The sequence below is a fragment of the Macaca fascicularis genome, chromosome 17, assembly GCF_037993035.2.
Source record: "Macaca fascicularis isolate 582-1 chromosome 17, T2T-MFA8v1.1".
In the NCBI taxonomy this organism is placed as follows: Eukaryota; Metazoa; Chordata; class Mammalia; order Primates; family Cercopithecidae; genus Macaca; species Macaca fascicularis.
Window position 1 is genome coordinate 20,167,229 of NC_088391.1, and position 24,670 is coordinate 20,191,898.

Here is a 24,670-nt window from a genome sequence, read left to right on the forward strand (position 1 = left end):
AGTCTTCCAATTGAGGCCCCTGACATCACAGAGCACAGACTGGCCTTCCCCACTGTGTTCTAGTCAAATCGCTAACCCACAGAATCTGTGAGCATAATGAATGAATGTTTTACGCCATTAAGTTTGGGAGGTAGTGTAGCCATGGTAACCATATCAATGAAGGTTCAATATATAATACAAAGAAAGAAAAGCAGGCTATGTGTGAAGCAATCATGACAGTGCCACATGAAGCAAAGATCATGATTAACCTAATCCCGTGCACCTTGGAGTCCTTGAAAAAGGGGGAGGGGAGGAAAAAAATAATTAAAAGACACCTTTTAAAAACTCAAAACAAATGTACCTCATTCACCAGTCTTTTGATGTGGGACCAAAGCCTCTTCTTTGAACACAGGACCATGATAGAGGTTCTAAGGCACATCTTTTATATACATCACATCCATCCTCCAAGATTCTCAATTTTAGTTTAAGTGGAAAAGTGGAGCAAGAATGTAAGAAAGCTTACAAAGCAATCTAAGTGTATGATCTACCCACATATGTATGTTTGCCTCACTCATACCTAATTGGAAAGAAAATTTTTAAATGACCTGTACTGACTTTTTTGTTGTTGTTGTTGTTGTTGAGACGGAGTCTCGCTCTGTCGCCCAGGCTGGAGTGCAGTGGCCGGATCTCAGCTCACTGCAAGCTCTGCCTCCTGGGTTTACGCCATTCTCCTGCCTCAGCCTCCCAAGTAGCTGGGACTACAGGCGCCCGCCACCTCGCCCGGCTAGTTTTTTGTATTTTTTTAGTAGAGACGGGGTTTCACCGTGTTAGCCAGGATGGTCTCGATCTCCTGACCTTGTGATCTGCCCGTCTCGGCCTCCCAAAGTGCTGGGATTACAGGCTTGAGCCACCGCGCCCGGCCTGCTGACTCTTTCCAAAGCATTCAACTCACTTTACCATTTCTGTAATAGTTAATTCAATTATAATTATAATAAACAACATAATGGGTCACAAATAGGTCTAGGAGCTTTAAAAATGCCACTCTTGATAAGTATTTATATATGTTTGTATTATTTTTTCCATATATTTTTATATAACCATTTTGTTTCTAAAAGCAGGAGGAGGAGGAGAAGTACCTATTATGGGTACTGATCATCTGAATTAGCTTACTCTACCACCCAGTCATACTTTCTAGAGGTATTTTTGATATAATGTAGAAAACAAGAAGTTCCATTAAAATGTTAAATCAGTCTGGGAAACAGAAGACTCTATTAAAATCTGTTTGTTCTGGTAACAGAAGTCAGTGATGACTATCCTAAAGCCACATACCTTACTACTTGAGTTAATGACATCATTGAAATACATCATTACACAGCACTAAAAAAAATACTGCCATTTAACCTACTGCACAATGCCAAGATATCACTGATTGCACTTAGAATTAAATATAATACTCTTTTGACAAACACAAGTAATTATAATACTCTGAGGAAACTACCAAGAAAGCTGAAAGCACTGATAGGTATTGATCAAGGGAAGTCATATAAAGCAGTTGTAATCAACATGCTCAAACTTTATTCCAGAATCTTTAAAATGGAAAATTTTAAATAAGCAAGTCCTTTACAGACATTAAGCTACCTTCAAATCAAGATGTACATGATATTGTTAATGAACAGCTTAAAGAGGCAATTACATGGCAGTTAACACTGATAAATACATAAGAGAGTGAAATTCTCAATGAGATCACTTCTCTTTTCCTTTCTCTGGATTGTGTACAGATATCCTCTTATTATTTAAATATAATACAATAACAGCATTTCTCAAGTAATTATTTTGTTGGTGGTGTTGCTTAAGACAGAGTCTCACTCTGTCCCCCAGGCTGGAGTGCAGTGGCACAATTCTCGGCTCACTGAAACCTCTGCCTCCTGGGTTCAAGCGGTCCTCCTGCCTCAGCCTCCCAAGTTGCTGGGATTACAAGCATACACCACCATGCTCAGCTGATTTTTGTATTTTTAGTAGAGATGGGGTTTCACAATGTTAGCCAGGCTGGTCTCAAACTGCTGACCTCAAGTGATCCACCCGCCTCAGCCTCCCAAAGTGCCGGGATTACAGGTGTGAGCCACCACGCTCAGCCTCGAGTAATTATTAGAGTCCCTGTCTTTACAAGCTGATATTTATTCTTCATTAATTCAACATTTCCCAAGTACTTGTATTAAAAATATTTTTTACCAAAAGAAAAACTTACTGGAGTTTCAAACAACATTTGAATTACAATTAAATTTACCTCTTCTTTGGAGTATATTCTGTAGCTCTTTGAAGCCTGCCAAGTGTAGCTTCCAAACTTTTAAGTGGTCTTCTGTTGGGGGGCTTTGTTGTTTGTACATTTACTGTGCTTAATTCAACTTTCATGCCCTTAATAATGTCTAACAAGTCTTTTTTCGTATTTTCCTTTGCACTGGCTTGGCTCTCTGAAGTCTCCTTGGAAGTCTCATCAGTTCGAACAGACTGCTCATCTTTCTTGCTACATATCACGCTGTTAGTGCCAAAATATCTTTGGATATTTTTCATCCTGGAAAGATGTATTAAAGAAAAAAATGAAAAATACAACACAGTCTAATAAAGTAAAATACTATGTATCTAAAATTTTTTTCAATTCAAGCCCTTTCCATTTGCTTTTTTTTTTTTTCTTTTTTGAGATGGATTTTCACTCTTGTTGCCCAGGCTGGAGTGCAATGGTGCGATCTCGGCTCACTGCAACCTCTGCTTCCCAGGTTCAAGCGATTCTCCTGCCTCAACCTCCCGAGTAGCTGGGATTACAGGCATGTGCCACCACGCCTGGCTAATTTTGTATTTTTAGTAAAGATGGGGTTTCTCCATGTTGGTCAGGCTGGTCTCCTTTTATAATTATTGTTAACAACCATAACAGCAGCAACTTAACATTTATTGGCATATACTACATGCCTCATCTTGTGTAATATACTTTATGTACATTTCTCATACCCACATTAACTCCCTAAGGTCTCTATTTTGCAGATAAGGAAACTGAAAATCAGAGAAGTCCCAAAGTCATGTAGCTCACAGCTCACTAAGAACTAAGACACACTGTGTGCCACAAATACGTAGAGGTGTGCTGAGCTATTGATCACTTGGTCCTTCTGGTGGCCAGGGGAGGTCTGGGGGTGCTGGTGCTCCCAAGTCTGTTCCCTCCCTCTATTTACCCCAGGGTTCGGTAGTAAAACACTGACATGGTTAATAAATGACAACTTATTATTCAAACTCAAATGTAACTGACTGCAAGTCCTTGCTCTTAACATAATACCTCTTTAAAAAGTTATAATTAAACAATACAAAAATAAATTTCTATCAATAAAAAAGATTATTTCAAAAAAACTTTCTGAGTGGGTGTTACCTAATCTGATCAACATTTTCATCGAGCTACATGCCACTTAACCCATAACCATTTGTAAGGTAAGCTAGAATGGAACAGAAAAGAGAATAATCAATGGCTAGAAATGTCACTTTTGCTTTCTTCACCGGATACATTTATGAAAAAGAACAACACAAATGATTACATCTATATTAGACTCACGTAAAACATTTCCTAATTCTAAGTAACCCAAATATCCAATTTTATTCTGTGGGGTTAAAAACTTGTTTTGGTATTTGATTACTGAAGAACTTTCAAAACTCTGAATATGTTAGTTTCAGTAAGAGGGTATATTAAAAAGTCATTCATTAAATATAGTGAATATCTACTCTGTGGTGGGCACTATCCTAGGTACTGACAATATATTAGTAAATAGGAATTTCATGGTCCCTGCCTTTATGAAGCTGACGTGCTACAGCACTGCTTCTCAAACATTAATATGCACAGAATTTTTTTTTTTTTTTTTTTTTTGAGACAGGGCCTCACTCTGTCAGATAGGCTGGAGTGCAGTGGCGTGATCTCAGCTCACTGCAGCCTCGACCTCCCTGAGCTCAGGTGATCCTCCCATCTCAGCCTCCTGGTACCTGGTACTAATTTTTTGTAGAGACACGGTTTCGCCATGTTGCCCAGGCTCGAATTCCTAGCCTCAACAGATCTGCTCGCCTCCCAAAGTGCTGGGATTTCAGGCGTGAGCCACCACACCTGGCCCATAGAAATTATCTATGCTCCTTGCTAAAACACACTTTGGTCCCACCAAAGAATTCTGATTCAACAGCTTTGTCCAGGAGACACTTGAGAATTCACATTTCTAACAAACTCCCAGGTGATGCTAACGCTGCTGGTCAGAGGACCACATTACAGTAGCTATGTACGTTACTTAATCCTTACAATTTTACAGAACAGGTTTTATTACTCTCACTTTACAGAACAAACTGTTGCCCACAGAAGTTAAAGCAGTAGTTATGAATCTTAAGAGGTTATACAAATCACACAGAGAGCTGACTTAAAACACAGTTCTTAGTTTGAAATTTAACATTTTTAACTAAGACCCCAGGTGATTCTCATGCGGGTGAGCTCAAGAGCCTGTATCAGACACTGGGTTAAATATTTTATCAAGTTCAGCTGGTGCGGTGGCTCATGCCTGTAATTCCAGCAGTTTGGGAGGCGGAGGTGGGAGGATCATGAGGTCAGGAGTTCGAGATCAGCCTGGCCAATATGGTGAAATCCCGTCTCTACTAAAAATGCAAAAATTAGCCAGGTGTGGTGGTGGGTGCCTGTAGTTCCAGCTACTTGGGAGGCTGGGGCAGAAGAATCGCTTGAACCTGGGAGGCGGAGGTTGCAGTGAGCCAAGATCGCGCACTGCACTCCAGCCTCAGCAACAGAGTGAGACTCTGTCCCAAAATAAATAAATATATATATACACACACACATACATAGTATCAAGTTCTCAAAGGCAGAAAATGGCAGCTGCAGGTTAAGGATACTTACATGAAAGAGAAATGGCAATTTCCAAAAATGCTGAAACAAACTATTTGATCTGCTAATGAAAACGTCAGAGGCTATCAAATCAGGCACTTTAAAATTAGAAAAAAACCAACTGCATAACTACTATCCTCATAATCAGTACACAGGACTCTCATTATAACATTCACTATATGGTACAATCCATTTAAGAAAATGGTCTATTATTTTACATTTAAAATTAACATTCAAGGTATTTTAATAGAAAGGTGGTAATCAGGGGAATGAATCTCACATATAATCTTTACTACAATGTTTTCTTTCAAGAGCTATCGTACCACAGAAAGGAACCCATATGATAGGAAAATCACATCTAAGTAACCCCCTAGCACTAAAAATAATAAAACTCTAGATTTAACCTCCCACCTAAGTTTGTTTCCACTGACAGCATCTCATTAGTACTTCAAATGCAACACCTTCAAAACCACATTCAAGACTCCTCTTTCAGACTGACTTTCCATTTTTCACACTTTCTATATTAAAAGGCCCCCTAATGTAAACAGGTATTTTTTGTCTTCTAAAAATTATAACATATGTACAAATCTTTCTCAAGCCTGGCTCCGCATTCTTCCGTTAACATTAAGGATACCCTAATACTCCAACGCAGCCAGTTGAAATCTTAGCTACCTCTGACCACCCTACCATTATCCCATGATGTCACATCCCTTTAATTCTACCTGTGCAATTTTTCTCCTCCATTCAGCTGGTCCTTCCCATCTTCACTGCTACTAACCTGCTTCAGCACTGTACTTAACCAAACTGTCTTCTGAGTGTTACGCATGGAATTTATGCAGTGGAATTAGGTTTTCATAATAAAGTTCTCAGAGGATAAATACCAAAACCAAGTATGCCGCAATTCCCTTTTTTTCCTGGCTAACTTCAACCAGTGGTCCTCCTTCAGATTGCATCAGACTTTTTCCAGAAACGATATCCTGAGTCTCCCCTACAATGGTTAGGTGTCCCTATTTGCTATCCCAGCAAATATTCACTCATGTTGGCTGAACAGTGTACTCTGTGCTTACCTACACTATCTCAGCTATTACTTCACTACATAGCACTTGAATTGTCTACTTGCTGGAACTACATGCTCCGTGATGGCAGGACTGTCTCACTTGGGGTTTACAACCAGTACTGGCACGCTGTTTTTCAAGTTTTTCAGTAATGAACTAAGGAATAAATGAAGGAAAACAAATGAGACTATCAAATAAATCTTGGGAGGCAAAAGGTAAAAACAACTTTGCTTTTGGAACCTGAGTAAACTGACAGATGATAAGAGGAATGAGGCGCGGCGTGTAGTATTAAGAGCACAGCGACCAAGCTTGTAATCGTAGCTCTATTTTCCATGCACACTATGACCTTCGGCAAGTCATCTTTTCTTTCTGGGATTTCTCTTTCCTCAGATTTAAAGCAATAGCTTCTAAGATCCAGCAGGTAATAATATCGACTCCAGGAAGTCGGAGGATAACTGAAATGTACAGGACCAGGCACCGGGTTGCCTGAGGACCTGCGGAGCCAAAAGCGCTGAACTGCGATACCTGACCGTTCCGTGCCGAGCAGCGAGTAGCATAATCGCAGCCGCTGATGTCTCCGGGCTTCCAGAGGACAAAGGGTGGCGGGAAAGGAGGCGAAGAGGTAGGAACGTCGAGACTCTAGGAAACATCGCCGAGACACAAAATGAACCAAGAACGCAACCGAAATGGTGTGTACCGCTGCCAAACACGTCCCCGCCCTCTCTTCCGTTTCCAGCCTGGCGCCTTCCTCTCTCTTTGCGTTCCGGTGGGCAACAGGAGCCGGTAACTGTGTTCCGGACTCGCCCGCGGCCGGGCGGAGCCAGCTGCCTCCAAGCGACCCCACCCACCCCGCGAGTCTTAGAGGCGGACTGCTCGTCAGAGTTCAGGAACGGTTCGCCGGCCGAGGCGGGTTCCAGACCCGCAAACCGGACAGTGGAGGGCGTAATCAGTTGTGCGAAAACTACAGATGGGGCCAGTGAGATCAGTCTCTTATTTAACGGACAATATTTTGCAATGTTTGGAGGGAAAGGGTCTACAGGGTTCACCACGTTCTCAAAATGCTCTATGGCCACCAAAGAGGTTTAAAAAAATTACTAAAAGACCTGCTGCCCTATGAATTAGCGTTTCCTTTCAGTCTTTATTCTTGATGTAGAGGCAGAATGAGACATGGGTTTCATTTTTAAAAAATGGCTTTAATGGCCGGGCACGGTGGCTCACGCCTGTGATCCCAGCACTTCGGGAGGCCGAGGCGGGTGGATCACTTGAGGTTCGAGACCAGCCTGGCCAACATGGTGAAACCCCATCTCTATTTAAAAAAAAAAAAAAAAAAAAAACGAAAAAAACACACAAAAAAATTAGCCGGGCGTGGTGGCGGGCGCCTGTAATCCCAGCTACTGGGGAGGCTGAGGCAGGAGAATCGCTTGAACTCGGGAGATGGGGGCTGCAGTGAGCCGAGATCGCGCCATTGCACTCCAGCCTGGGCTACAGAGCGAGACTCTTGTCTCAAAAAAAAAAAAAAAAAAAAAAAGGATTTACGCTGGGTGCCAGGGGCGCAGTGGCTCATACCTGTAATCCCAGCACTTTGGGAAGCCGAGGCGGGTGGATCACTTGAGGCCAGGGGTTCAAGACCAGCCTGGCCAACATGGTGAAACCCTGACTCTACTAAAAATGCAAAAATTAGCCTGGCGTGATGGCGAGTGCCTATAATCCCAGCTACTCGGGAGGCTGACAGGAGAATAGCTTGAACCCGGAAGGCGGAGGCTGCAGTGAGCCAAGATTGTGCCACTGCACTCCAGCCTGGGGAACAGAGACTCTGTCTCAAAAAAAAAAAAAAATAATAATAATAATAAAAGAAAAAAAAGATTAAAAAATGCAAGAGAGAGACTTGGCTTTTACCTGTCCGTCATGAAACACGGAACTGTGACCCCAGAAATGATGTGGGGTTCCCAAACTTGGAAGGGCATGAGAATAAATCTAGTGGGAAATGTTGGCTAATAGGACACATGGGAACCACTAGCCTAAAATCCATAAAGGCATTCCAAAGTTTACATCAACATTTTCCCTGTCCTCTCAAAAAATAATCAAGGTGGGGAGGAGAGTTTTTGTGATGCTCAAACAGAGCTTACATTGAGCAGATCTTCCTGAGATCCACTAACACTAACAGAACCTTTGTCACTGAATGCTCTACACAGTACACTTGGGGATGCTTACTTTGTCTGATTTGTAAAAAACCAAACTTAAAAAAAATTGAAGCATAACTTTGTCAAAAAACAAAATTATGGCAAATTTAGTGTAATTGGCTTTTATTTGTGATTCTAGAACAGGGTGACATCTCATTCTATAAAATAGTGTGAGTGTTCCAGTGAGTTGACCAGAGGGGTTTGGCTTTATAAGCACAAAAGGGTTGAAGAAAATAGAAACAGAGAATAAAAATCAGATTGGACATTTCAAAGCTGCCTTCCTTATTAAAGGGTTAAAACAGAGGGATTTCCTTATCAAGCTGGCTCAGGTAAATTAGGCCCCCTCTGATTGGTGCTGTGAATCTCCTGCTTTTGGAAAACTGGCCCTGATTTCAAAGTTCAGTTTGATTACTTGGCACTTAGCACAAGTGACTATTCTGGTTTAGTCTGGTGTGCTGGGGGCTAGTACAGGAAGCTTGTCCAAAACTACAGCCTCCTATAAACTTTAGCAACTTCAATTCAGAAAAGTATATGAATTATAAATATGTTGATGACAATGTATTTTTGTTATTGTTGAGATGGAGTCTTGTGCTCTGTCACCCAGGCTGGAGTGCAGTGGTGTTATCTCAGCTCACTGCAACCTCACCTCCCAGGTTCAAGCAATTCTCCTGCCCTAGCCTCCTGAGTAGCTGGGAGTACAGCCGTGCGCCACCACCCCCAGTGAATTTTGGCATTTTTAGTAGAGACAGGGTTTCACTATGTTGGCCAGGCTGGTCTCAAACTCTTGATTTCAGGTGATCTTCCCATCTCGGCCTCCCAAAGTGCCGAGATTACAAGCATGAGCCACTGCGCCTAACCAAAAATGTGTTTAAGGAATGATCACAGAGTTAATACACCCACATAAACCTCCACCTAGATCAAGAAATAGAATATTAGCAGTATGGCATACTTTTCTTGATATCACTTGATACCCAGTGGAAAATCCATTCTCGAGTGTAATAAGCAGTCCATGTGGATCACATTTAATAGTTACTTCATCTTTTTTCTCTCCTTCCTTCCTTCCTTCCTTCTTTCTTTCCTTCTTTCTTTCTTTTTTTTTTTTTTTTTTTTTGAGACGGAGTCTCGCTCTGTCGCCCAGGCTGGAGTGCAGTGGCCGGATCTCAGCTCACTGCAAGCTCCGCCTCCCGGGTTCACGCCATTCTCCTGCCTCAGCCTCCTAAGTAGCTGGGACTACAGGCGCCCGCCACCACATCCGGCTAATTTTTTTGTATTTTTTTAGTAGAGACGGGGTTTCACCGTAACACGCCTGCGCCTGGCCGCTGCGCCTGGCCTCGATTTCTTATAATATCCTTCAAATGGGTTTTTTAAAACCCTAAAAACTCTTGACAAAGGAGATGAAAACTTCCATCTCAATTTCACAGCTTCTCTGGGGGAAGATCTTGTCCCATTTACCCTGTTCTTAATCTACTCTAAGGTAGTGCAGACACAGTAAATTACCTCCCTGCCGCATACAGGCAGATAGGCTGTGACTATGTGAAAGTGCCTGGCTGAGGGTCACAAGCCAGAATTGAAATTTAGTATTCTTTACCATTTGGTTCCTTCCACTATCACTTTCTTACAAAAGAGGCTCTCTTTGACCACCGTGGTTAATGTAGTCTCCTGCCCCATCCAGTCGCACTCTGGCAGGGATTGCTGTTGTCCACCTATAGCTATTCTCTTCTTCTGGAACTTAAGCTGAACTCATGACCCTGTCTCTACAAAAAAATAAAAAAATTAGCTGGGCATGGTGCACCTGTGGCCCCAGCTACTTGGGAGGCTGAAGTGGGAGGACCGCTTGAGCTCAGAAGGTGGAGGCTGCGGTGAGCAGTGACTGAGCCACTGCACTCCAGCCTAGATGACAGAGAGAAACCCTATCTCTAAATAAATAAATAAAATTCACTTTAATAAAAAAGAGAATTAATAGGATAGTTCTACTTGGCCATAAATTAAACCATAAAGAGAGTTTCAATAAATTCCCCCCAAATTTCAAGTCTGTCCTTTGAAAAACTAATATAACTTGTGTAATTTTTTTTCCAGAGCAATCATTTATGAGAGTGACAAAAATAAAGCCGAAAGTAGAAAATGTTTTTCCTCCCCTAACTTTCTATTATGGTATTTGATTCACCAGTCATTTTCTTCCCAGGGCCCCTTGGAAATGTACTTGTTAGAAACAAGGCAAGAAATAGAAAATCAACTGAAATTGCTCCTGATACAGAGCGGTGACTTTGTCCTAGCTATCTCATAAAATTCTATACGAATTAACTCAACAAGCCTTACAAGAAAATGAAGAAACAAAATCACCCTATAGGCCGGGCGCGGTGGCTCAAGCCTGTAATCCCAGCACTTTGGGAGGCCGAGGCGGGCGGATCACAAGGTCAGGAGATCGAGACCACAGTGAAACCCCGTCTCTAATAAAAATACAAAAAATTAGCCGGGCGCAGTGGCGGGCGCCTGTAGTCCCAGCTACTCAGGAGGCTGAGGCAGGAGAATGGCGGGAACCCGGGAGGCGGAGCTTGCAGTGAGCCGAGATCGCGCCACTGCACTCCAGCCTGGGCAACAGCGTGAGACTCCGTCTCAAAAAAAAAAAAAAAAAAAAAAAAAAAAAAAAAAAAAAAAAAAAAAATCACCCTATATTCCAGTTATCCATTGCTGCACAACAAACCATCCTAACACTTAGTATCTTAAAACAACAATTTATTATCTATCCTGGTTCTGTGGTGGACGGGGCTCAGCTGGGTGGTCCCCACTTTGATCCCTCATGTGGTTGCCATCAGATAAGACTGAATGTCCAAGATGGTTTCTTCACCCACACATCTGATGCCTCAGCTGGAATAGCTGGAAGAAACAGGGGCTGGCTGGGCCTCTCTCCACACCGTGCCAGGCCTAAAGCAAGCTAACTCTTATAAAGTTACAAAACCACAGTGAAGATATTAAAGTAGCAGGTTAATTAATGGTACTAGCAATTTCACTTCATTGCAATGAACTTCTTTCCCATAATATTTAATGTATCCCAGATTCATTTCTACCATTACTTAATTACTATACTAATTCTTAGAAACACTTTAAATCTAGTAAATAATACATCTTGGAAAGATCTAAGTAAATTAATAATACATCTAGAAAGATTCAGAACAATTTAGAATGTTCTGCCAATATGCATGAACTAGCCACTAGTTCATGCTAGTGGATCACAAAAGGGTAAAAACAATGAAGCTCCTTCTCCCAAGTGGCAGGATGGCAGAACACGAATGTCATAGCACAAGTGAGGTTTACAAGCTCTGTGGCTACTTTGCCTGTGCATTAAAATGTATCATATTCTGCTGTTTGTTTTATGCTATTTTTCCATCATACTTACTTTGTCTATGCACTTCATAGGCAATAAAATGTAATTGATTCTATTAATTGCTTTTTAGTCACTAGAATTGTCCATATATGTAACTTCATTTCCCAATGAATATGTCTATAAAGCTGTATATTTTATGTCCAAAGTAATCTTTTTCCCTAAAATCAACTCTGAATTAACTTTCAATGCCTCTGTGTAAAAAAGCATGTAAGACTTTTTCCAATAAAATCAGGAGGCAGCATAAACATGCACAATATGGTAATGAGAATAATAACACCACTAACTGCCATTGTTGCATACTAAACCATTTACATTCTTATCTCATTTAATTTTCTCATTGGCATCAGAATTATCCAACAAGACCAGTCCTGTGTCACAGCAGATGTATGACACCCTGTAGCAAGGAGTCCAGGAATGGTCAATATTTGAAAATCCAACTATCCAGGTCAGCAATGTCCCCAGTCTTCTGAGGTTTGCTCTTTGTGAAATAAGCCTGCAGAATAAACCCAGTTGTCCAGCAGTTTCAGCTACCTACTTCAATTTACTTGTGGCTCCACTAGCAAAAGTATTAAAGGATTATGAACATCTTTCCAAAGGCGGTGTACTAGCTGAAGGCACAGAAAGAAGGAGAAAATGAGGCTGGATGGGCTCACTGGAGACATAACTTGTCATGAGGTTTCCTGATTTGGGTGATGGATGATGTGTGTGGTACTACACTGGCTGTGGTATTTCCCTTCTTTTTTCCTAGGTGGATTAAGAGCATTTTTGTCTCTGCATCTTCCAAGTTGAGAAATTCTTTTCTTTCTTTCTGGAATATATATATATATATCTCCAGCTGGTCTATCTTATAAACCAGATCAAACTACAGTATCAAACACAGCCTAAAACAGCACTTTAGGAGGCCGAGGCAAGTGGATTGCTTGAGCCCAGGAGTTAGAGACCAGCTGGGCGACATGGGGAAATCCCATCTCCACAAAACATACCAAAAAAATTAGCCGGGTGTGGTGGCGTGCACTTGCAGTCCTAACTACTTGGGAGGCTGAGGTGGCAGGATTGCTTGTACCCAGGAGGTGGAGGCTGCAGTGAGCCGTGATCATACCACTGCACTCGGACCTGGGTGACAGAGCAAGATCCTGTGTCAAAAAAAAAAAAAAAGCAATAGATGAACATACATGCATGTTTATATAATATATAGATAGATGATATTAGTGTAAATGTATAACATTGTGTGAAAAATGTAGCTTTAGTCTCCTTGGAACACAGGGATGAGTATGACTTGCTCCCTGCTTCAAGGGGCTGGTGATCCAGCAGGGATCACAGATGTGGAACAAGATGTGTAATGCAACAGGTGCCAGGCCTGTGGGGGCCCAGAGAGGTTGCACCTAGATGGATGAGTCTCCTAGAGCCCATTACCTTCTTCACAAGATCTTTAGTGCCCAAAGTCAAAAGACAAAGTAAGGGGGAGGGGCACAGAGAGGCCCACAGCAGCAGAACTTACGGGAGACGGGACGGAAGAGGAAGTGGTTTCGTGCCCTTCAAATTAGATTGTCTAGATACTTGTCTTTCCCCTCCACGTAAGATGACTCATTCTTAGTATATTCATGTTTAAAATTGCTTTGGATTTTAAGTTCATGGAAGACCAGGATCATGTCATGCTAATGTGTATTGCACAGCTTATGACATAGAACTATGCTGAAATCGTGCTTAGCACATAATTTTTGGAGATGACAGAAATATGACCAGGCAGAACTGTCCTCAGGTCAATTTCTAAAGTACATCAAAGTACTCTGGTTCCCCCCACCCATCCTCTTGATTTCTTGTACTCATTTTCTCTGTCCCTTGGCCCGTCTCTATGTTGCCTTCTAGCTTCTCAGAGCCTCCTTGCTTTGGGTCTCACCCAGGCCTGACACCCTTGCCAAGATCTCTCTAAATTAGCTTTTCGTCTCCCCTTCTACATGTCAAACTCCTCTGTCATCTCTCCACCAGGGGCAGGGCTATATTATTCAACTAATACTACTGTACGAACACCCACATTGAGCTTATTGTACTAACTATCTCAAGAAAATTTAATTTTTAAAAGAAATGCTTTCAAATTTCAATAAGCAAAGGCCTCAGCTGAGATTATTTTCTTTTTGCATTCCTGGCCCCTCAAATTATGCCTTCGGGAAACTGCTTCTCTAAGTGCTGACCCAAGCTGGCCCTTAGATAACATTTGTTATGTTCAAGTGCCCTCTGGAGGCAGAAACAGTCTCCTGTTAGATAAAAGACAGGCCTGCCAATGACCCACAAATGATTGGTCCCTGTGCTGTGAGGTCCGTTCATTCCTTTCCATCTTTCTTTGTGCAGGTCTAGCACAGCCCTGCCTCGGGGCCTTCAGCTTAGGCACAGAATCTTCTTTGGCCTGGAATAGCCATTCCAAATACTGTCCCACGATTGTTTCCTTCACATCATCCACTTTAGCTCAGCAGGGCTTTCTCAGGAGTGCACCATGTCTAGCCAAGCCGACCTTCCCACTCTGTCATGTCGTGCTGTTTCCTTGTCTTCCTACATGCAGCACTATCTGAAATAATCTCCTTCCATTCATTCAACACGTTCATTGAGTGCCTGATCATATGCCCTGTCTTATGCACTTGAGACAGATCAAGGTACAAATGCAACACATTCTCTCTCCTAGTGGAATTTACAGGCCTTATGAATTACATGGTTTCCTTTTTCATCATCAGCCTCCCGGCTAGAATGTAAGCTCTAGGAGAGCAGGGACCTCTGTCAGCCTTGTTCACTACTTTATCCCAAGAGCCTAGAACTGTGCCTGGTACATCCTTCATGGTCAATCAGTATTTGTGGAAAGAAAAAACAAATGTTTATATTAGCCAGGCACAATTGCCGTTACAAGAGGATACTTTGATGCCAGGAGTTCAATACCAGCGTGAGCAACATAGCAAGACCCCAGTCTCTAAAAAAAAATTTTTTTAAGTCTATATTTTCTATCAGGATACACAACTAACATTTTAAACTTCTTTTGCTGTGAAAAAGTTAATTCAGAGACTTTTCTGACTCATCCAGCTGGAAGCAGAAAGGCTAGGATTTTCCTTTCAGGTGTCTGACCCAGAGCTTGCATGCTAAGTGCTAAGGTGATGGCGTCTCAACTGTGCTGGGACTTTATTTGTGTGTCCTTTCAATGGTTGTATCTGCCTATGTTTGACCAGAATAATTAATTTAATGAAAGTACTTTAAAAACATTTATAAACAGCTAAGTATCTAGTGATGGGTGCCATATAAATATTTAGATATAAAGGGTCTAAATTCAGATTTTTTTACTGGGGGAACCATTATAAATGTAATTATAAATAGTACATTGCAGATATGTGCACACGAGAGAGAGGGAGAGAGAGAGAGAGAAGCTGTGTACACTTGCTACTTCACAACAATGATGCAATTCAACAGATTTATGATAATGATCCCTTTAGACAGATACTAAAACTCACTAGGGGCAGAGCCCTGGGCCAGGCAAGGATTAAGTCACAGCTCCTAGGCCTCAGCAGGGCCTAAGATACAAGTACTTGCCCTTCCTGGGTGGAGTAGCTCACACCTGTAATCCTAGTGCGGCCAAGGCAGGAGGATCACTTGAAACCAGGAGTTCAAGACCAGCCTGGGCAATATGGCAAAACCCCATCTTTACAGAAAAATACAAAAATTATGTGGGGGTGGCGGCGCACACCTGTAGTACTCAGGAGACTGAGGTGGGAGGATTGCCTGAGCCCAGGAGTTTGAGGCTGTGGTGAGCTGTGATCATGCCACTGCACTCCAGCCTCGGTGACAGAAAAAAATTTCTGTTCGCCCCCCCGACAAAAAAAAAAAAAAAAAAAATAGGTAGTTGCCCTTGTGGTTGGAGCCACAGGGGCCATGAGTTCAGCAGGGACTCCTGCCGGCTGCTCCAAGTCACTCCCGGCACTCCCTGCTCTACTCTTCTGCAGAACCAAACTGCTTACCGTTCCCCAAACGTGCTCTGCTGGTTCACACCTCCGTGCCTTTGCATGTTTTCTCGGACTGGAATGCTCGGTCCGTGTAGAGTGGACACGTGTCATGTTTTCTGGCTGCTTAGCAGGGTTTCAAAACCCTGCCTATGTTCTGGGAATTTCCTAACACAAGAATGAGTCCTGCCTCCCCAAGGCAGATGCCAGAGATCACACGCGGCCAGGCTTCTTTGCAGAGCAGGGTACAGGCACATGACCCAGCCTCCCTCCGTCAGCTTCGTCTACACAAGATACCAACTTAGAGATGAGCAATCCAAGGCAGTGGGCGTGGTGTAGAAGTAATGTATCAGGCGATGCTGGTAACACAGGCGCCAGGCTTTGGAGAAGCAATAGTTACCAGCGTGTGGCCCTGGCACAAGAAGGGGCAGCATCACAAACCATCAAATCCAGAGCCCTAGAGGGGCAGCGGCAGTGGCTTCCGCCGCAGGCCAGATCTGCAGTGGATGTAGGGCCTTGTTTCAGGAAGCTCTTCATGGCACTTTATGTCCCCATCCATCAAGCAGAAGAGTCACTCTATATCCTTGTAATCCTTTTAATCAATCCTTTTTGTGCTTTTGTTGATTACACCTAAGAGCCTGGCCTAGTTGCAAGTCTTCCAGCCCCTGTGGTAGGTCATACACCAGCCTACATTAATCCTCTTAACGAAAGGCGACTTGCTTTGCAAAATCCATGTTGGCATGGAGGTCTCCTGTGGCCCTCCCCTGAAACCTTCTATCCCATTCCTCGTTCATGCCCTCCTGGGATGCCCTCACTACCCACAAGCCTCTCGCCGCATGCCCTCCGGATTATAATTGCTTGTTTCTTCCTCCTCTGCTTGGACCATGATTTCTTTGAGGCTAGCCGTTGGCTCTTTCACTTCTGCATTTCCAGCAGTTAGTTTGGGTTGACAGCATCCAACACAGGATGGGTACTAAAGGGAAGTTTGTTACTGATAGGAAGGAATGCTCTGATTTGCTTTCTGAGAACCAGAAACAGATGCTATGAGGTGGCTGCGTCTAACATAGATCTCGGTGAATGGCAGGGATTTCAACAGGCGGAACTGGTGGGGATCATCCTGCACATGACATGTAATCTGCTTTTTAAAAATTATTATATCCCTCAGCATTTTCCCGTATCCTTAATATGCTGTATGGGACATTCTCAGTTGCCCAACAACCCTTCCCTTACCCTTCTTTTTTTCAAGTTTGGATGGTGATATCTCCAGGAAGGTGGACCCTCCCACAGCCCCAAGGGGATGAGTCCTCATTGCTCCAAACCAGGGGTTGACCAACCGCAGCCTGCTAGCCAAATCTGGCCTGCCACCTGTTTTTGTATGGCTTCACACCATACAAAATGCTTTTTATAGTTTCAAATGGTTGGGGAAAAAAGAAAAAAGAAAAAAATTATTTGTGCCAGATAAAAAATATATAAAATTCAACTTTCAGTGTCCACAGGGACACTGGAACACAGGCATAAGGATTTGTTTCCGGTGTCTCTAGCTGCTTTGGCTCTACAATGGCAGAGTTGAATATATGTGACAAGGACCACATGCCCTGCAAAGCCTGACATATTTACTGGCTGGTTCTCTTCAGAAGCAGCTTGCTGACCCTGTTCTCAAGCAATCATGCTAATGCCAATCTCCTCCAAGTGTTGATTTTTGGGAGGAGCATGAGACCTATTTCTCCGCCAATGAAACACACAAGGAAGCCTGACAGAGGGCTGCTGGGAAAGATTGTTTTCTCTGATGAGAGGGAGATATGTGAGCGTGCTTCCTTTTTGCCTTTGGATGTTGCATGTGAGGATGTGATAGGCAGAGCTGTGGCAGCCATCTTGTAGTCATGAGGGAAAAGCTAAGAGAACCACAGAGAAGCTGCCCCAGATATTGTTGAGCTGTTAAATTAACCAGCTCTGGAACCTGCTACCTCTAGAATTTTTTAATATTCAAAGTAAATATACTAGGCAGGGCACAGTGGCTCATCCTGTAATCCCAGGACTTTGGGAAGATGAGGTGGGAGGATCACTTGAGCCCAGCAGTTTGAGACCAGCCTGGGCAATATAGTGAGACCCCTGTCTCTACAAAAAAAAAAAAATTAGCTGGGCATAGTGGCACACACCTATAGTCCTAGTTACTGGGGAGGCTGAGGTGGGAGGATGACTTGAACCCAGGAGTTCAAGGCTTCAGTGAGCTATGCTCACACCACTGCATTCTAGCCTGGGCAACAGAGCCAGATCCTGTCTCTAAACAAACATAAACTGACAGGCATTCTGTTCATTGTGGCCAAATTCATCCTAAAGCATATGATGTGAGAAAAGTATTTCCTCTTATTGATGAACCATAAAATGTTAACCATTTATGAGCATTTTCCCTTATTTGTTATTATAAGTTTTACATTTTTAAAAATATATACCTTACAAATTCAAATTTAAGGATTATTAACTATCAGAGGGAACACAGAGAAATAAAATAAAATAAAAACAAGTTTAAGTCTCATAAAATATGTGCCTCAGCTAGTGCCTTCTCCCTCTCCCTCTTCGGCTTCCTTCTCCTCCCACTTCTGTTCCCCATTTCTTTCCCTGTACCATTAAAACGTTGCCAAGGAAAAGACAAATGAAAAAAATTGCCCATCCCCAAAACACTGTTCTAACAAGTCTTTTACTGGATGCAGATCGCCCTCTTATTCTATGTAGATTGACAGAAATCCAAATCCATGTTTATCTATTTAAAATACAAATTCCATTATGGTTATTAGAGCCTGGGAAAGGCAGAGGGAGGAAAAGATAGGGAGAGACCGGTCAACAGAGATGAAATTTAAGCTAGATAAGAGGAACAAATTCAAGTGCTCTATAGCACTGTAGGGTGAATATAGTTAACAATAATTTATTGTGTATGTTCAAAGAGCTGGAAAAGAGAATTTTGAATGTTCCCAACACAAAGAATGAGAAATGTTTGAGGTGAGGCCTATGTTAATTGCCCTGATTTGACCATTACACATTGTATACATGTATTAATATATCACTCTGTACCCAAAAAATATGTGCGATTAGTATATGTCAACTAGAAATAAAAGGAACAAATAAAATAACACATAAATTCTACCTGACTCCAAAAAAGACTTATGGGAGTTTTCAATAAAAGTTACATCAGCAGCCAGGAGTATTTAATGGGTACTAAAATTGCATAATCAAAAGCAAATTTTCTTCTTCTTCTTCTTTTTTTTGACAGTCTTGCTCTGTCACCCAGGCTGGAGTGCAATGACGCGATCTCAGCTCACTGCACTGCAACCTCCGTCTCCTGGGTTCAAGCAATTCGCCAGCCTCAGCCTTCTGAGTAGCTGGGATTACAGGCACCTGCCACCACAGCCAGGTAATTTTTGTATTTTTAGTAGATACGGGGTTTCTCCATGTTGGCCAAGCTGGTCTCAAACTCCTGACCTCAGGTGATCTGCCCGCCTCGGCCTCCCATCTTCTTTCTTATTAACTATAAATACATTTGAGTCAGAGATGTTTTATGCTGTTGATCTGTTTGCAACTCCAATGAACTCACTTTGTTAAAACATGTCCCGTGTGGTATAGGAACCAGGGATCCATTTTCTGAAATGATTTCTCCTTTTAGTGTCATGAACCAGTGCATTGTGAAATTCTGTTGAAATAGCAAACGCTTGCTTTTCCATGCAGACATTCCATGTCTGTCCTCTCACCTCTGACCTGCGTCACACCTGCCACCCATCACAAAGCCAGCTGCTTTGAAATCTCCGAATCGTGCAATTCCAAGTGCAGCAAACAGTTACCTGGAGCAAGAGGTCAGTGTGCTGACGTGTTTCCTATTTGGAACCTAGGTCTGAAATACTATTGAGTTAAGATACCTCTACAGAGAGCAGTGATCCACGTCTTTAAAATGTTGTTCTCAAAAGGCCATAGGATTCCTAGGATTTTTTTGTTGTTGTTGTTTTGTTTTGTTGAGACAGAGTCTCACTCCGTCACCCAGGCTGCAGTACAGTGGCACAATCTTGGCTCACTGCAACCTCCACCTCCCAGGTTCAAGCGATTCTCCTGCCTCAGCCTCCTGAGTAGCTGGGATTACAGGCACGTGCCACCAAGCCCGGCTAACTTGTATTTTTAGTAGAGACAGGGTTTCACCATGTTGGTCAGGCTGGTCTCAAACTCCGGACCTCAGGTGATCCACTCCCATTAACCTCCCAAAATGCTGGGATTACAGGCATGAGCCACTGCGCCCAGCCAGGATTCCTAGGAAATTACACTCAGAACAAAGTTTGCATGGACACTTTCTTTTTTATTTATTTATTTTTTTTTTGAGACGGAGTCTCACTGTGTCTCCCAGGCTGGAGTGCAGTGGCGTGATCTCGGCTCACTGCAAGCTCCGCCTCCCGGGTTCACGCCATTCTCCCGCCTCAGCCTCCCAAGTAGCTGAGACTACAGGCGCCCGCCACCACGCCCGGCTAGTTTTTTTTGTATTTTTAGTAGAGACGGGGTTTCACCATGTTAGCCAGGATAGTCTCGATCTCCTGACCTCGTGATCCACCCGCCTCGGCCTCCCAAAGTGCTGGGATTACAGGCTTGAGCCACCGCGCCCGGCCACATGGACACTTTCTTAATTTAGTGCCAACCAGATGATTTTACAATTACTTCTCTGGGCATCTGAGAGATACGAAGCATTTTAACATCTATGTATTTCTTTCTTTCTTCCTAAAATAAAGATAGCAGACTAAGAGCCACTGTTGTGGGGGATTTTAAGCTGCTGAGGCGACTTTTATAAAATATTATAGAAGGAGATGTATTTCAGAAGAAAAAACTTCCAGTTCCTGCAGCCCTCTTGCCATTTTATTTGAGATGGAGTCTCGCTCTGATGCCCAGGCCAGAGTACAGTGGCCCAATCTCAGTTCACTGCAACCTCCGCCTCCTGGGTTCAAGCAATTCTCTGCCTCAGCCTCCTGAGTAGCTGGGATTATAGGCACCTGCCACCATGTCCGGCTAATTTTTTTGAATTTTTAGTGGAGATGGGGTTTCATCATATTGGCCAGGGTGGTCTTGAACTCCTGACTTTGTGATCCACCCGCCTCAGCCTCCCAAAGTGCTGGGATTACAGGCGTGAGCCACCGCGTCTGGTGCCTCTTGCTTTTAATAAGAAGCCTCGGCTGGGCTCGGTGGCTCACGCCTGTAATCCCAGCACTTTGGGAGGCTAAGGTGGGCGAATCGCTTGAGGTCAGGAGATCGAGACCATCCTGGCTAATATGGTGAAACCCCGTCTCTACTAAAAAATACAAAAAACTAGCCGGGCGCGGTTGCGGGCGCCTGTAGTCCCGGCTACTCGGGAGGCCGAGGCAGGAGAATCGCTTGAACCCGGGAGGTGGAGCTTGCAGTGAGCTGAGATCTGGCCACTGCACTCCGACCTGGGCGACAGAGAGAGACTCCGTCTCAAAAAAACAAAAACAAAAACAAAAAAATCAGCCGGGCATGATGGCGGGCGCCTGTAACCCCAGCTACTCAGGAGGCTGAGACAGGATAATTGCTTGAACCCGGGAGGCAGAGGTTGCAGTGAGCCGAGATTGCGCCATTGCACTACAGCCTGGGCGACAGAGCGAGACTCCGTCTCAAAAAAAAAAAAAAGCCTCTGGAAGAGAGCACTGCACAGTGTGGCAGCTGAGCACCTGACCTTTGGAGTTGGACAGAACTTTGCTGAGTCCCTGCTTTTCTCTTAGCACCTGTGTAATGTGGCCTCTCAACGCCTTGGTTTCTTCTCCAACCTCATTCTTACCAGCCATTGGGCTAGGCAAGGGGACACAGCAACTAAGTTGGACAGAAGACAAATGGATGAGAGTTTGTGCAAAAAAACCAAAAAAGATAACTTTGTAGATTATGGATTAAAAATCTGAGCAAAATTCCGATCATTTCTCATAGAACAAATTGGGAGGCGTGGAGAGGAGAAATGTGGAAGGCTTGGGAGTGATGAGAGTTTGGAACAGCCTTTGTCAGGACAGGAGAGGAAGGGGCTCAAGGAAGACATGACAAAGCACTAGGGGCCAATGGCTAGAGGAGAACACCATGCGCCCTGCATGGTGGACTGTTCCAACAGGCTGATGGACAGAGGGCTCAAAGGAACTGGTGATGCAGTCATGCTGTGGCTGGGGTTTACAAAAGGCTAAGTGACTCAGTAAAGGTCACACAGGGACATTTACACAAACATCCTGGCCCCGAGTCCAGTGCTCTTTCTAATCTAGAACAGGGTCCTTCCTTTTTTTTTTTTTTTTTGAGACAGGGTCTTGGTCACAGTTGCCCAGGCTGGACTGCAGTGGCGTGAACACGGCTCACTGCAGCTTCAACCTCCCAGGCTCAAGAGATCCCTGCCACAGTTTCCCCAGTAGCTGGGACTACAGGCATGCGCCACCACACCAGGTTTAAACAAATTTTTTGTTGTTGTTCTGATTTTTAGTACGGACAGGGGCTCACTGAAACTGCCTTTGCAAAAATCATAACAGAAAATTATGATGGTGAAAGAGATCTGACCTAACTGACTCCATCTTGCTTCTAACCTCCAAACTGTCCTTGTTCTGGGTGTAGGCCCAACTAACTTTGGGAGGAGCTTAGTTTACAGTTTAGTGTTGAAACAAAGACAATAACAGCCCTTTCCCAAAACAAATACCCTTCCTGCCTGGGGACGAGGCTGCCTTGGTAGGACTAACAAATTAGCCACAAGTTTACAAATTATGGTTTAGGAGTCAGGCAGCTGGAGGCTGCAAGATTCTAAACCTCCCCAAATTGCTCCTCAGGATGACATCACTATTGTAAAACCTAAGATCAGAGATAAGATTGAGATATTTTGCAGACCCTGTACTAGACGGATTGATCAGCTGGCACTACCCAGATTGATAAACTGACTCATCTCGTTTTGTGGCCCCCACTCAGGAACCGACACAGCTCAAGAGGACAGTTTAGACTCCCTATGATTTCACCTCCAACCTGACCAATCAGTACTCCCACTCACTGGCCCCCGACCCACCAAATTATCCCTAAAAACTCCAAACCCCGAATTCTTGGGGAGATTGATTTGAGTAATAATAAAACTCTGGTCTCCTGTACAGCTGGCTCTGCATGAATTAAACTGTTTCTCTATTGCAATTCCCCCATCTTGATAAATTGGCTTAGTTGAGGCAGCGGGTGAGAAGAACCCATTGGGCAGTTACATCACTATGTTGCCCAGGTTCGACTCGAATTCCTGGGCTTGAGCAATCCTCCTGCCTCAGCCTCCCAACATGTTGGGATTACAGGCATGAGTCACTGCACCCGGCCAAGTCTGTCCTTAATCAGGGTTCTTTTGGGTCTCATTTTCCTAAGCTGCAAAAGCCATTGGACCAGGTGATGTTGCCAACCCCTTTAAGCTGCTGTAACCGTAGTTTCGGCTCCTGGGTCTGCTTTCAATTAGTTATGTTCCCCATCACTTTGGACAAGTCATCCCAACTCCCTGGCTTGTTTCTGTAACTCGATTATGGTCCAGAAGCCCGAGTTCTAAAGTGCTGATTCTGATGAGGGCCCACTTACCAGGCACTCTGATCCCATCATAGCATCTACTACAGCCTGGGAGGTGTATTCAAGTGTGCATTCATGTTAAGCAGAAACACCAATCAAATCACTTAAATAACGTAGGTAATAATCCAACAGCACAGCCAGACATGGTGGCTCACACATGTAATCCCAGCACTTTGGGAGGCCAAGGTAGGCAGATCACCTGGGGTCAGGAGTTCGAGACCAGCCTGGCCAAGGTGGTGAAACCCTGACTCTAAAAAAATACAAAATTGCCGGGCGCGGTGGCTCAAGCCTGTAATCCCAGCACTCTGGGAGGCCGAGACGGGCGGATCACGAGGTCAGGAGATCGAGACCATCCTGGATAACATGGTGAAACCCCGTCTCTACTAAAAAATACAAAAAACTAGCCGGGCGAGGTGGCGGGCGCCTGTAGTCCCAGCTACTCAGGAGGCTGAGGCAGGACAACGGCATAAACCCGGGAGGCGGAGCTTGCAGTGAGCTGAGATCTGGCCACTGCACTCCAGCCTGGGCAACAGAGCGAGACTCCGTCTCAGAAAAACAAAAACAAAAACAAAAACAAAATTAGCTGGGCGTGGTGGCGCATGCCTGTAATGCCAGCTACTTGGGAGGCTAAGGCAGGAGAATCGCTTGAACCCGGGAGGGGGAGGTTGCAGTGAGCTGAGATTGCGCCATTGCACTCCAGCTTGGATGAGAGAGTCTAAAAAAAAAAAAGAAAAAGAAAATAATAATAATCCAACAGCACATCCAAACAAGGCTGAAAGTTGTAAAATACAATTACACTGTGTGGAGGGTGTGCGTGTGTGTTAGAGACGAGGTCTCTGTCATCCAGCCTGGAGTGCAACAGTGCCATCATAGCTCACTGTGGCCTCCAATTCCTGGCCTCAAGCAATAATCCCGCCTTGGCCTCCCAAATAGCTGAGACTAGAGGCACGTGTCACCACACCTTGTTTTTTGTTGTTGTGTGTTTTTATGAGACGGAGTCTCGCTCTGCGCCCAGGATGGAGTGCAGTGGTAAGATCTAGGCTCACTGTAACCTTCACCTCCCAAGTTCAAGCGATTCTCCTGCCTCAGCCTCCCTAGTAGCTGGGAGGCTACGCACCACCACGCTGGGCTAATTTTTGTAATTTTTTTTTTTTTTTTTTTTTTGAGACGGAGTCTCGCTCTGTCGCCCAGGCTGGAGTGCAGTGGCGCGATCTCGGCTCACTGCAAGCTCCGCCTCCCGGGTTCCCGCCATTCTGCCTCAGCCTCCCGAGTAGCTGGGACTACAGGCGCCGCCACCACGCCCGGCTAATTTTTTTGTATTTTTAGTAGAGACGGGGTTTCACCGTGTTAGCCAGGATGGTCTCGATCTCCTGACCTCGTGATCCGCCCGTCTCGGCCTCCCAAAGTGCTGGGACTACAGGCTTGAGCCACCGCGCCCGGCCTAATTTTTGTAATTTTAGTAGACGGGGTTTCACCATGTTGGCCAGGCTGGTCTTGAACTCCTGACCTCAGGGGATCCGCCCACCTCGGCCTCCCACAGTGCTGGGATTACAGGCGTGAGCCACCATGCCCGGCTAATTCCTGTATTTTCATACTCAGTTGTAGCTCCTATTAGG

The 24,670-nt window shown here is 44.1% G+C and overlaps 1 protein-coding gene across 8 annotated transcripts in view; it reads right to left on the minus strand.

Annotated features, from left to right (window-relative positions):
- The window catches only part of MRPS31 (mitochondrial ribosomal protein S31), a 58,132-nt gene that overhangs the window by 32,279 nt on the left and 1,183 nt on the right, over window positions 1–24,670 (minus strand). For 2 of the 8 annotated variants that reach the window (XM_074021891.1, XM_045377252.2), the window contains exons 1-2: window positions 15,489–15,595; window positions 2,264–2,548 (exon numbers count right to left, since the gene is read on the minus strand). In XM_074021891.1, coding sequence (XP_073877992.1) covers window positions 2,264–2,548; window positions 15,489–15,535 — 332 coding nt within the window. In that variant the 5' untranslated portion in view covers window positions 15,536–15,595. Of the gene's footprint in view, window positions 1–2,263; window positions 2,549–4,894; window positions 6,663–15,488; window positions 15,596–24,670 lie in introns of those variants that run through there. The other 6 variants (XM_045377253.2, XM_045377251.2, XM_074021890.1 and 3 more) reach the window with 4 other exon arrangements.